Source organism: Dendropsophus ebraccatus, chromosome 3 (genome assembly GCF_027789765.1).
Source record: "Dendropsophus ebraccatus isolate aDenEbr1 chromosome 3, aDenEbr1.pat, whole genome shotgun sequence".
Taxonomy (NCBI): Eukaryota; Metazoa; Chordata; class Amphibia; order Anura; family Hylidae; genus Dendropsophus; species Dendropsophus ebraccatus.
The window spans coordinates 3,233,417-3,248,163 of NC_091456.1; the positions used below are offsets into that span (position 1 = coordinate 3,233,417).

The window sequence follows — 14,747 nt, forward strand, 5'->3', positions numbered from 1 at the left end:
TCCGTTGTTTCCCCATCTGTGGCTCAGTACATTGCACATGGATGCGGAGGTGTCACCTATTGTCCGTTGTATTCCCATCTGTGGCTCAGTACATTGCACATGGATGCGGAGGTGTCATCTATTGTCCGTTATATTTCCATCTGTGGCTCAGTACATTGCACATGGATGCGGAGGTGTCCCCTAATTGTCCGTTATATTTCCATCTGTGGCTCAGTACATTGCACATGAATGCGGAGGTGTCACCTATTGTCCGTTTATATTTCCATCTGTGGCTCAGTACATTGCACATGGATGCGGAGGTGTCATCTATTGTCCGTTGTATTCCCATCTGTGGCTCAGTACATTGCACATGGATGCGGAGGTGTCATCTATTGTCCGTTATATTTCCATCTGTGGCTCAGTACATTGCACATGGATGCGGAGGTGTCACCTATTGTCCGTTATATTTCAATCTGTGGCTCAGTACATTGCACATGAATGCGGAGGTGTCACCTATTGTCCGTTGTATTCCCATCTGTGGCTCAGTACATTGCACATGGATGCGGAGGTGTCACCTATTGTCCATTATATCCAATCTGTGGCTCAGTACATTGCACATGGATGCGGAGGTGTCACCTATTGTCCATTATATCCAATCTGTGGCTCAGTACATTGCACATGGATGCGGAGGTGTCACCTATTGTCCGTTATATTTCATCTGTGGCTCAGTACATTGCACATGGATGCGGAGGTGTCATCTATTGTCCGTTATCTTCCCATCTGTGGCTCAGTACATTGCACATGGATGCGGAGGTGTCACCTATTGTCCGTTATATTCCCATCTGTGGCTCAGTACATTGCACATGGATGCGGAGGTGTCATCTATTGTCCGTTGTATTCCCATCTGTGGCTCAGTACATTGCACATGGATGCGGAGGTGTCATCTATTGTCCATTGTATTCCCATCTGTGGCTCAGTACATTGCACATGGATGCGGAGGTGTCATCTATTGTCCGTTATATCCCCATCTGTGGCTCAGTACATTGCACATGGATGCGGAGGTGTCACCTATTGTCCGTTATATTCCCTGCTGTGGCTCAGTACATTGCACATGGATGCGGAGGTGTCACCTATTGTCCATTATATCCAATCTGTGGCTCAGTACATTGCACATGGATGCGGAGGTGTCACCTATTGTCCATTATATCCAATCTGTGGCTCAGTACATTGCACATGGATGCGGAGGTGTCACCTATTGTCCGTTATATTTCATCTGTGGCTCAGTACATTGCACATGGATGCGGAGGTGTCATCTATTGTCCGTTATCTTCCCATCTGTGGCTCAGTACATTGCACATGGATGCGGAGGTGTCACCTATTGTCCGTTATATCCCCATCTGTGGCTCAGTACATTGCACATGGATGCGGAGGTGTCACCTATTGTCAGTTATATCCCATCTGTGGCTCAGTACATTGCACATGGATGCGGAGGTGTCATCTATTGTCCGTTGTATTCCCATCTGTGGCTCAGTACATTGCACATGGATGCGGAGGTGTCACCTATTGTCCGTTATATCCCCATCTGTGGCTCAGTACATTGCACATGGATGCGGAGGTGTCATCTATTGTCCGTTGTATTCCCATCTGTGGCTCAGTACATTGCACATGGATGCGGAGGTGTCATCTATTGTCCGTTATATTCCCATCTGTGGCTCAGTACATTGCACATGGATGCGGAGGTGTCACCAATTGTCCGTTGTATTCCTATCTGTGGCTCAGTACATTGCACATGGATGCGGAGGTGTCACCTATTGTCCGTTATGTTCCCATCTGTGGCTCAGTACATTGCACATGGATGCGGAGGTGTCATCTATTGTCCGTTGTATTCCCATCTGTGGCTCAGTACATTGCACATGGATGCGGAGGTGTCACCTATTGTCCGTTATATCCCCATCTGTGGCTCAGTACATTGCACATGGATGCGGAGGTGTCATCTATTGTCCGTTGTATTCCCATCTGTGGCTCAGTACATTGCACATGGATGCGGAGGTGTCATCTATTGTCCGTTGTATTCCCATCTGTGGCTCAGTACATTGCACATGGATGCGGAGGTGTCATCTATTGTCCGTTGTATTCCCATCTGTGGCTCAGTACATTGCACATGGATGCGGAGGTGTCATCTATTGTCCGTTGTATTCCCATCTGTGGCTCAGTACATTGCACATGGATGCGGAGGTGTCACCTATTGTCCGTTGTATTCCTATCTGTGGCTCAGTACATTGCACATGGATGCGGAGGTGTCACCTATTGTCCGTTATATCCCATCTGTGGCTCAGTACATTGCACATGGATGCGGAGGTGTCACCAATTGTCCGTTGTATTCCTATCTGTGGCTCAGTACATTGCACATGGATGCGGAGGTGTCACCTATTGTCCGTTATATCCCATCTGTGGCTCAGTACATTGCACATGGATGCGGAGGTGTCACCTATTGTCCGTTATATCCCCATCTGTGGCTCAGTACATTGCACATGGATGCGGAGGTGTCACCTATTGTCCGTTATGTTCCCATTTGTGGCTCAGTACATTGCACATGGATGCGGAGGTGTCACCTATTGTCCGTTATGTTCCCATCTGTGGCTCAGTACATTGCACATGGATGCGGAGGTGTCACCTATTGTCCATTATATCCAATCTGTGGCTTAGTACATTGCACATGGATGCGGAGGTGTCACCTATTGTCCGTTATATCCCCATCTGTGGCTCAGTACATTGCACATGGATGCGGAGGTGTCACCTATTGTCCGTTGTATTCCCATCTGTGGCTCAGTACATTGCACATGGATGCGGAGGTGTCATCTATTGTCCGTTATATCCCATCTGTGGCTCAGTACATTGCACATGGATGCGGAGGTGTCACCTATTGTCCGTTATATTTCCATCTGTGGCTCAGTACATTGCACATGGATGCGGAGGTGTCATCTATTGTCCGTTGTATTCCCATCTGTGGCTCAGTACATTGCACATGGATGCGGAGGTGTCACCTATTGTCCGTTATATTTCCATCTGTGGCTCAGTACATTGCACATGGATGCGGAGGTGTCACCTATTGTCCGTTATATTCCCATCTGTGGCTCAGTACATTGCACATGGATGCGGAGGTGTCATCTATTGTCCGTTGTATTCCCATCTGTGGCTCAGTACATTGCACATGGATGCGGAGGTGTCATCTATTGTCCATTGTATTCCCATCTGTGGCTCAGTACATTGCACATGGATGCGGAGGTGTCATCTATTGTCCGTTATATTTCCATCTGTGGCTCAGTACATTGCACATGGATGCGGAGGTGTCATCTATTGTCCGTTATATCCCATCTGTGGCTCAGTACATTGCACATGGATGCGGAGGTGTCATCTATTGTCCGTTATATCCCATCTGTGGCTCAGTACATTGCACATGGATGCGGAGGTGTCACCTATTGTCCATTGTATTCCCATCTGTGGCTCAGTACATTGCACATGGATGCGGAGGTGTCATCTATTGTCCGTTATATTTCCATCTGTGGCTCAGTACATTGCACATGGATGCGGAGGAGTCACCTATTGTCCGTTATATTTCCATCTGTGGCTCAGTACATTGCACATGGATGCGGAGGTGTCATCTATTGTCCGTTGTTTTCCCATCTGTGGCTCAGTACATTGCACATGGATGCGGAGGTGTCATCTATTGTCCGTTGTATTCCCATCTGTGGCTCAGTACATTGCACATGGATGCGGAGGTGTCATCTATTGTCCGTTATATTTCCATCTGTGGCTCAGTACATTGCACATGGATGCGGAGGTGTCACCTATTGTCCGTTATATCCCATCTGTGGCTCAGTACATTGCACATGGATGCGGAGGTGTCACCTATTGTCCGTTATATCCCATCTGTGGCTCAGTACATTGCACATGGATGCGGAGGTGTCACCTATTGTCCGTTATATTCCCTGCTGTGGCTCAGTACATTGCACATGGATGCGGAGGTGTCACCTATTGTCCGTTTTGTCCCATCTGTGGCTCAGTACATTGCACATGGATGCGGAGGTGTCACCTATTGTCCGTTGTATTCCCATCTGTGGCTCAGTACATTGCACATGGATGCGGAGGTGTTACGTATTGTCCGTTATATTTCCATCTGTGGCTCAGTACATTGCACATGGATGCGGAGGTGTCACCTATTGTCCGTTATATTCCCATCTGTGGCTCAGTACATTGCACATGGATGCGGAGGTGTCACCTATTGTCCGTTATATCCCCATCTATGGCTCAGTATATTGCACATGGATGCGGAGGAGTCACCTATTGTCCGTTATATTTCCATCTGTGGCTCAGTACATTGCACATGGATGCGGAGGTGTCACCTATTGTCCGTTATATCCCCATCTGTGGCTCAGTACATTGCACATGGATGCGGAGGTGTCACCTATTGTCCGTTATATCCCATCTGTGGCTCAGTACATTCCATGATATAATAATTCTGGGTCCTTTCTGTCATGTCTCCTACAAATTTATGAGTAAAGTGACAAGTAGGTGTTACTATACAACTCATTTAAAGCGGCACCGGGGGAAAAGGCTGACCCCCGCACTGGACGCCATGCAAAGACCTCTACCATGTGGTATCGGTGGTTCGGGGGCAGCTACATGCCGGAGTCAGACACTGGCAGAACTGACTGGACAGCCCCGATACGTAACACCCAGCTGTCAGTCTATTCATAGATTTCATCAGCCACAAACGTTCCAGAATTGTTAGGAAAATAGAAGTAATTCCTGGATGGAAAGTCTTATAATTAAACCGGATGGGGCCGTTCTCCTGACATGTTCCAATACTGAACACCCTCAACCCTATATGGCCAATATTACAATATCACCTCTTCCCCCATAGCCGTCCACATTAGTGCTGTCCGCAGCTCTGCCCCCATAGCCGTCCACATTAGAGCTGTCTGCAGCTCTACCCCCATAGCCGTCCACATTAGAGCTGTCCGCAGCTGTGCCCCCATAGCCATCCACATTAGAGGTGTCCGCAGCTGTGCCCCATAGCCATCCACATTAGAGCTGTCCGCAGCTGTGCCCCCATAGCCGTTCACATTAGAGCTGTCCGCGGCTGTGCCCCTATAACCGTCCACATTAGAGCTATCCGCAGCTGTGCCCCCATAGCCGTTCACATTAGAGCTGTCCGCGGCTGTGCCCCTATAACCGTCCACATTAGAGCTATCCTCAGCTGTGCCCCCATAGCCGTCCACATTAGAGCTGTCCGCATCTGTGCCCCCATAACCGTCCACATTAGAGCTGTCCGCAGCTGTGCCCCCATAGCCGTCCACATTAAATCGGTCTGCAGCTGTGCCCCCAGAGCCATCCACATTAGAGCTGTCCGCGGCTGTGCCCCCATAGCCGTCAACATTAGAGCTATCCGCAGCTGTGCGCCCATAGCCGTCAACATTAGAGCTATCCGCAGCTGTGCGCCCATAGCCGTCCACATTAGAGCTATCCCCAGCTGTGCCCCCATAGCCGTCCACATTAGAGCTGTCCGCAGCTCTGCCCCCATAGCCATCCACATTAGAGCTGTCCACAGCTCTGCCCCCATAGCCGTCCACATTAGAGCTATCCGTAGCTGTGCTCCCATAGCCGTCCACATTAAAGCTGTCCGCAGCTGTGCCCCCATAGCCATCCACATTAGAGCTGTCCGCAGCTCTGCCCCCATAGCCGTCTACATTAGAGCTGTCCGCAGCTCTGCCCCCATAGCCGTCTACATTAGAGCTGTCCGCAGCTGTGCCCCCATAGCCGTCCACATTAGAGCTGTCCACAGCTGTGCCCCATAGCCATCCAAATTAGAGCTGTCCGCAGTTGTGCCCCCATAGCCATCCACATTAGAGCGGTCCGCGGCTCTGCCCCCATAGCCATCCACATTAGAGCGGTCCGCGGCTCTGCCCCCATAGCCGTCCACATTGGAGGTGTCCGCAGCTGTGCCCCCATAGCCATCCACATTAGAGCTGTCCGCAGCTGTGCCCCATAGCTGTCCACATTAGAGCTGTCCGCAGCTGTACCCCCATAGCCGTCCACATTAGAGCTGTCTGCAGCTCTACCCCATAGCCGTCCACATTAGAGCCGTCCACATTAGAGCTGTCCGCAGCTGTGCCCCCATAGCCGTCCACATTAGAGCTGTCCGCGGCTGTGCCCCTATAACCGTCCACATTAGAGCTGTCCTCAGCTGTGCCCCCATAGCCGTCCATATTAGAGCTGTCCACAGCTGTGCCCCCATAACCGTCCACATGATCTGTTGGATTTATTCACAGACTGAAACCCCCTGCACATCTACACACCGACATATAATATATCCCTGTATGCAGGTGCCCAAAAACATGGGAAATCTGAAGTGTAAAATTAGGTGTAATTCTGGCAAAATCAGGGCTCATCTTTCTGCCTAATATGACAAGTTATGAGTTGTGTTAGTGATGCATATAGGAAAGAATACAGTATTAGGCTATGTTCACACAATGTATAAACAACAACCGTTATTTTGAATAAAAATAGCATTGAAGTCTATGGACAACGGCTAGAAATAATTGACATGCTCATTATTTCAATGGAAATAATGGCCGTTGTTCAATACATTGTATGAAACAATGGCCGTTGTTTGCATTGACTTCAATGCAAATCATTTCATTATGAAAAGAATGGCCGTTCTTTTCATAAAAAGTATGTTGTGTGAACATAGCCTTAGGGACCATTTATACCAGCACAGAGAAACGTCTTATAGCGAGATTGCATGTACATTTATTAGATCTACTCTCTAACCTACTAGAATGTGTCAATGGTGACGTCAGATCAGTGTTCCTCCACTCCAGTCCTGAACTATCTCCAACAGGTCCTGGTTTGAGGATTTCCTTAGTATCGGGATATTCTCAGATCATGGCCTGTTGGGGAACCTGAGGACTGATCGGGGAATCACTGCTGTAGACCATTGCAGCATCCTTGGTGGTCAGACTCTATGTATTATACATAATTGGCAGCTATAAGTTACACCGCGTCTTCTGTCACTCTGGACGGTATAAATGTCCGATCAGTTTGTATGAACATGCAGCGGAGTTACATGATGGATAGCTACAGCTATTCCCTGCTGTTATTTCACCTATGGAACCAGTTACCTTTCTCTCAGAAAATCCACCTTGCATCTGTAGGAACAAACAGCTACTTAAATGCAAAACTCCAAAAAGCAGAAGAAACAAAGTGAAAAAGAGGAAATAAAACAGAGATTGCACATTAATGGCGGGATTCTGGATTGTTCTTGTTGTTGTACGGTTATAGTTATACTGGAAATCACTTAATAAATATAATTAATTACTGGAAATGCATTGGCCTCAGAATTTATAACCGCAACTAAAATATTCTGGATTTCATTATTTTTAAAAAAATCTATCATCAATAAATATAACTCTTTATACTTTTTAGTATTATAACTATGAACATAGACTAATAATGTAGGAATCTGCCCTTAAATGAGGGCAAAATAACCTAGTGATAGAAATGCTGGACAGATCGGTGTATTACTTCCATCATTCTGTTCAGCAGTTCTCCTAATATGCAGGAGAATTGGATTCTTGCCACACCCCTCCCCCGCCCTCCCGCTGCTGATTGACAGGTGACTGCCTATACACAGCATGGATAGATAACTGCCAATCAGCAGCTAGGGGGGTGGAGTTTTTTGCTTCTCATGAATATCCAGGACTACTGAGCTCATGAACATAATGGAAAGGATTACTTATTGTCCATGTTATTCAGGAGGAGATCTGTGGATAAGCTGCACAGAACAATGTAAGTGATCCATCATTCTGTTCAGCTTCTCTGTTACTGAGATAAGACACCATAAACCCACTGACAGAGTCTCTTTAAGCATTAAAGGTAGAGTGGTGCAACTGCCTAAAAGATTCTATAAGATTCTATGAGATTCTATAAGATTGCTGGATTTATTTACAAGGGGAATCTGAAAAATGGAGGCATAATGTGGTCGGCTGCTGAAAGTAAAGGCTGTACTGGACGGCTTGATATTGTACTGTAACTGAGCACCGCTCTGCTAGATCGCTGTTCACTAACCAAGCCTACACACAGCTCTATAATCGTGCATGAGGGCTGTGTGTGTGTATATATATATATATATATATATATATATATAATCATTAGCAATGCCCATGCAACCCTTGCTTTTATGTAGAAAAAAATTTAATTTATACCTACCCAGGCTCCTCCAGTGCTGCCTTTTCCCCATGTTCCCTGATCACCACTGCCGCCGCTGCTGCTTCTGTCCCGTCTCCTCAGTGACAGCCTGCTCAGCCAATCACTGAAGAGAAGGGGCCAGAAAGGAAAAAAGGCAGCAGGACAGGTAAGTATAGCTTTATTATTTACTCCTTCCTCAGCTGTCGGCTGCGTATCATTATTACACTCAGCCATGCACAGTCTGCGGCCAATGATTTTACATGTTCTAGGACAATAATAAGCTGCTGAACGGTTCCTCTGCTGATCATTGACTTTATTACCCAGAGCGACATCGGAAGATAATCGCTCCGTGTAATAGGGCTCTGGGGCAGCTCTGACTGCTTCATGGATGAGTTTATTAGATGCTTACATAATGAATCTCAGAAATCTCCGGCCTATCCTGTGGATACACCAGAAGGGGTTTCAGATAGGAATACTGTTTTACCAGATTGTTTGAGGCAAAACTCCAGCATTGCTCTCCCGTCTGTTCTGCAAGGTTTGCGTCAGAGGGACGCAGCACGCCGATGCAACTGCATGACGCCCTCTAAGTCCTGGGGTCACACTTTAGTTACAGACCATTAGGTACACTGCTGCTTTTTTAATCTTAATTGATTGGAGTCAGTGCGGGGATGCTGGAGGCGCAGTTCTTTTTTTGAATTGCCCCCTCCTGGTTCCCGTGCTCAGCGCTGGTCTTTTCCCGAGCATCAGCCTGCCGCCCCCCCCCAGTGTGGAGATATTCCCTCCCCTCTGTGACGCGGCTCCATTGATTCTAAAGGACCTCTGTCACAGAGGGGAGGGGGTTTCGTCACTTGGGGGGCAGCGGGCCAGTGCTGGGGAAAAGACCAGCGCTGAGCACGGGAACCAGGAGGGGCAATTCAAAAAAAGGACCACGCCACCAGCATTCCCAATCAATTAGGGTAAAAGCAGTGATGTACCTGATGGTCCATTCACTTGAAAGTTTCTTCTATTGCTGTTAGTGACATAATACTGGGATTAGATTGTCTATTTTCTATGACCCGCTCCTGATAACGACCAATTCATTGTGACCATTACGATAATTTCCAGTCCTCTATAAACAATGCCATACAGTCACTTACTTTTCAAGCTCTGCATTAAGTTCCTCTTCGAACTTTGTGGCGAGTTTGGTGGCGGTGTCGTCCTTCCATTTGGCCATGTTCCTCTGGATGGCTCTCAGCTCGTTGTCCTTCTCTCTCAGCTGCTGCCGCAGGGATTGCTTCTCTCCCCCATTAGATTCTCTCAGCTGGTCCCGCTGCAGGTTGGTGATTTCCTCTATGTGTTCCTGAGGGCACCATCACAGGATATAGATATATATATATCATTACACTCTGTGTCAGGTCAGATCTGTGCAGCCAGTGCATTAATGTCGCAGGTTAAACACTATAGTTAATCCACAAGTAATAATTTGCTGGGCTTTTTGGCTCCCATCCTGATCATGTTTTATCAACTCTAATAATTTATTAGGCGATTTATACAATGGAATTATCCTCATGAACTGAACAATGGACTCACTGCAGGGTAAGAAGGGAAATATCTTCTAAGTGAGATTTATTACTTGCAGGGAAGACCATGGTGCCGACAAAACACAGCAATCGCTGACCTCAAGGAGATCAGGGACAAAAAAAACCAATGAGTACTCACTCAAGAGTCTCCACTGATACAATGCCCCCTATAAATTTAAATATGCATATGTTGTTGTTGGTCTAGTTTTCATTGCCCCTGTTAGCCAGATTCCTGATCCACACTGATGAGGGGCAAATACCCCGAAACTGCAGTCTGTGGATGGATGCCTGCCTTGGTAACCCTTCTTATGTCGCAATACTCGCCACTTTGAAGACTTTGAAGCAAAAGGGGGCCACCCTGGTATTTCCCTATTTATGTTCCAATACTCGCAACCAAGTGGGACTTAAGGGGCTACGTATCAGGGTGGTTTGGTGTACTTCTCACTGGGAGGCATCCCATGGCAGCAGGCTTTCCTTCTCTGGAGGGATATCTGGCTATTCCCGTCTTTTGAAACTCGTAACTGAGGCTCCATGCATATTTAAGACTATGGTGCCACCCTTCAAAGCGTCAGCTCTGGGGACAAGTCAGGGAGGGTGCGGAAGGTTATGTGTAGGTGGCAAACAGACAGCCAGGTGATCTGTGGCCATGGGTGCAGTATCTGACAGTGTGAGCCCTGGCCACATGAGAGGGGATCGGTATGGGCCTATGTTACCCACCCGGCCTGAATCCAGTTAAAATTGTAAAGAAAACCCAACTGATACTGCAGAGCAGAACTGGTCTAGAGTTTTTGTGTCTGCCTCCTACTGACACCTGAACTCGCTTAGTGCCATTGGGCAGGTAAAGCCCATTGGGAGGTTATGAATTTTTCACTTTTCTATTCTTAAAGGGGTACTCCAGCAAAAAAAAAAATATTTCTAATCAACGTGTGCCAGAGATTTGTAATTTACTTCTATTTAAAATATGAACTCTTTAAGTACTTATCAGCTGCTGTATGTCCTGCAGGAAGTGGTGTATTCTATCCAGTCTGACAGTGCTCTCTGCTGCCACCTCTGTCCATGTCAGGAACTGTCCAGAGCAGCAGCAAATCCCCGAATGTATGTTACCACAATTTTATATCTATATAATATACCGAATGTTATTACTGTTGTTCCTATATTCTTTGTTAACCCATATGTTAACTTGTTGTACACACATGTTAACTTTACTGTTGGCACTAAAGTCAGTGCTTATAGATTTTCTCTTTTGTAATATGTTCTTAAAAAAACCTAATAAAAACATTGAACCAGAAAACTTATCCTGCTCTCCAGGCTGGAAAGAATTCACCACTTCCTGCAGGACACACAGCAGCTGATAAGTACAGGAAAACTGGAGATTTTTTTAACAGAAGTAATTTACAAATCTCTGGCACTTTCTGACATCAGTTGATTTGACAGAAAAATTGTCACTGGAGTGCCCCTTTAATATTAGTCTCCTGGTTGCAGCAACTTATATTCCTGGTACGTGTGTCGCACCGTAGGACGCCTACAAAATAACAATTTGTAAAGGAGGCAGAACTGACATAAAAATCACTAAAAACACAAAAAGGAAAAAAAAAGGTGCTTGCCTGTATGAGTCTTTCTTTCAGCCCTTCCAGAGCTTTCTCCTTCTCCAGCTGCAGCTGCTCTTTTAATTGCTGAAATTCACGTTCCTGTTCAATACACAAAGAACAAATAATGAAAAGCCAGAGAGATAGAAAATGTTCACAGATCCACAGCGAATAAGAAGCAATAACATCAACAAGTGTGTGAAAAATGATTGAAAGCTTGGAGGGTCTTATCCTGGTAGCAGTGCCAGATACTGGGCTGGATACAAGCATATCACTACAGCATATCCCCTTAAAGGGGTTGTTCAACGAAAAATAATTTTTTTTTAATCAACATGTGCCAGAAAGTGTCAGAGATTTTTAATTTACGTCTATAAAAACATCTCCAGTATTCCAGTACTTAACAGCTGCTGTATGACCTGCAGGAAGTGGTATATTCTCTCCAGTCTGACACAGTGCTCTCTGCTGCCACCTGTGTCAGACTGGAGAGAATACACCACTTCCTGCAGGACATACAGCAGCTGATAAGTACTGGAAGACTGGGGATTTTTAATAGAAGTAAATTACAAATCTCTGGCACCAGTTGATATAGAATAGAATTTTTGGTGGACAACCACTTTAATATCAATAGGAACCAACAAATGTGCGCAGAGCATCCCCAGTGCTCCCCAGGATGAGTGGTTTGTGGTCGCATAGTCTGGAAGTTTCCTCACCTTCTCTCTTTGTAGGTGCAGCACCGTGCGCTTTTGTGCTTCTACTTCTTGTTGTAATTCATGAATGACCTGGTTGGTCTCTTCACTTACTTCATGCAGCGCTTTCAATGCTTGGCTGGCGGAGGGGCGAGTCGGACTCCTGCAAGGTATACTCCTATTATATAACACTATTCAAAGGGGTTATCCAGCGTTAGAAAAACATGGCTGCTTTCTTCCGGAAACAGCACCGCTCTTGTCTCCTGGTCAGGTGCAGTTTACATTTAGCCTGGCTTCACGCTGCCTTATAAGAGGTGTTTTTTCTTTTCTGTCGTTTTTGTCACCTTTTGTGGTCCAGCAGAGAGGTCATGTGATGGCGGAGGAAAAAAAGGTCAGCACAAAAAAATGCCAAACCCACAAAAAAAGATCATTCACACATAAACACACGTCAAAAACAGCAGAAAAAAAATGTGCCGCTAGCAAATTTTTAACATGTTGCTGCAGTATAAGAAAACATACCAAACATCCTATGCTTACCTCTCTGTGCTCCCTGGTGTCGCCGGTGTCCCCCACAGACTGCAGCCACCCCTACTTCTGAGATGAGCTCGTCTTGGGAGGGACAGCCCACTCAGCCAATCACTGACAGAGACAGGACTGTGCTCCGCCCCGGCCTGGGATTGGCTGAGGGGGCTGGCCCTCCCAAGACAAGCTCATCTCAGAAGTAGCGGTGGCTGCAGTCTGCGGAGGACACTGGCGACATCACAACAGGACACCAGGGGGCACAGAGAGGTAAGCACAGGATGTTTGTTATGTTTTCTTATATGGCAGCAACATGTTGAGGCTATGTTCACACTGCGTATATGTCCGGCTGCATATTTTCGCGGCCGGACATATACGCTGTAAACTCCGGCCGGGGATTTACGCTACTTGCGGCCGGCTACGTACGGAGCGCGAACTTACGCCCGAAGTTTACTTACGCTTCCCGAGCGCCCTACGTAGCGATCTGACAGCGGTCTTTTACTTGGATATCTTCGCCTAGCCCCGGACACCTCACAGAACCTTTTGGATCGGCACAAAAAGCTGGCAAATTGAAGAAATCACCACTACGCACGGGACCGCATGTTACGCTACGGGCGTAAGTTACGGCATTTTCGTCCTCAAACAATGGTCTGGTTCATTTTATACGGCGCCGCGTACGATCCTCGCGTAAGTTCTTACGTAGTGTGAACTGTGCCGCCGTATATCGTATACTTTCCATTGTACGCAAACTACGTAAGTCTCCGGGTGCTTATTCACGGAACGCGCTACGTCCAGAGACGTACGTAGTGTGAACATAGCCTAAAAATGTGCGAGCGCTGGATATTCCCTTTGTGCTCCATTCACTTCAATGTAACTGAGTTGCAAAACCTGCAGAGACGGAGGACAAGAGCAGTGCTGAAGAAAGTGTCCTCGTGTTTTTAAGGCTGGAGAACCCCTTTAAGACGTCCTGTATTAGTGCACTACACTATCACCTCCTGAGCTGGACTTTTTCTCTAACCTGCTGTAATGGTGATCACATACCATCACTGTGCTTTCCATCTCAGACTCCATGAGCCGCCACTTACCCGTGTCTGCTCCGCGATGGACTTTGTCCTTTGGGTCTCCCTGGGGTGCGCTGCATGCGTTCACAGGCTGCATTGATCTCCCTGGCGAGGGCTCTCTCCGCTCGCTCAGCCTGGGCCATTGCTTCTCGCTCTCTGAAAATGGATTCATTCTTTTCAGCCCGGAGCTCATGCTGCTCCTCCTCCATTTGCTGCAGCCGCTGCTTCAGACGCTCAATATCCCGCTCTTTTTCCTGAATAATTAACAAAAAAAGTCAGTACATTGATAATTTAACTTCCATCGAAATCTCTCCTGGGTGAAACAATGAAAATAAATGCAAAATGTTACACTAAAAAAAAGTTATCCGAGCGCCAACTGCTATCTGCTGAAATTGTCTATCACTGTCCTATAGGATGAAATGAGCGTTTACTAGTGGGGAAGAAGAGAAACCTATAAATCAATATTGTAAACCTTTTACTGGGCACTGTCACTTTAACAACTTCCCTCAATTTATAAATTATTTCATTCATTATTTCATTTCATCGTCTTGGCCACTAGGTGTCTCTCACCTCCCTGCAATCTGTTGTCCTCTGCTTGTTGTCAGGGGAATTCTGTCTCTGGTAACTGCTCGATCAGGACAAATTACAGGAAGAGGGGATTATCATGTGCTGTGTGCAGGGGAGGGAGAGAGCCTGGCTTGTGTATCAGCAAGCTGCCTGCTCCGGACGATACACACTGTTCCTAAAAGGTAAATTACGTCTCTCCCCTAATCTCTGACATAAGGTTAGCACAGCTGTCCCTTGTGCATATAACAATGTACCCCCTGCTGTGATCCATACTGCTGCAGTGTAACCTCCCTCCCCTTTCCTTATAGTTTGTTTTAGGAAGGACATTGCTCTATTGGCAGGATTTATTGGTAGGACAAACTAAGGTTGCTATAAGGATGGTGACTGCAGCGCTTGGACAGGTTTTCTACAATTCTACTCTTTAGGACCTTTGTTCCACTTCTCATACCTCACTGCTGTTCATGGTTATATAGTTACGCTAGAACATGTTGTGAGAACTTGGTGCCTTCCTATACAATTCCTATACAATATATGAACTCC

General features: G+C 46.6%; 1 protein-coding gene across 5 annotated transcripts in view; it reads right to left on the reverse strand.

The window, feature by feature from the left end:
- Positions 1-14,747, reverse strand: part of LOC138786907 (golgin subfamily A member 6-like protein 25) — an 81,697-nt gene that overhangs the window by 15,041 nt on the left and 51,909 nt on the right. For 3 of the 5 annotated variants that reach the window (XM_069963947.1, XM_069963944.1, XM_069963945.1), the window contains 5 exons: positions 13,665-13,894; positions 12,085-12,223; positions 11,393-11,476; positions 9,366-9,568; positions 7,164-7,190 (listed from right to left, as the gene is read on the reverse strand). In XM_069963947.1, coding sequence (XP_069820048.1) covers positions 7,164-7,190; positions 9,366-9,568; positions 11,393-11,476; positions 12,085-12,223; positions 13,665-13,894 — 683 coding nt within the window. Of the gene's footprint in view, positions 1-7,163; positions 7,223-9,365; positions 9,569-11,392; positions 11,477-12,084; positions 12,224-13,664; positions 13,895-14,747 lie in introns of those variants that run through there. The other 2 variants (XM_069963948.1, XM_069963946.1) reach the window with 2 other exon arrangements.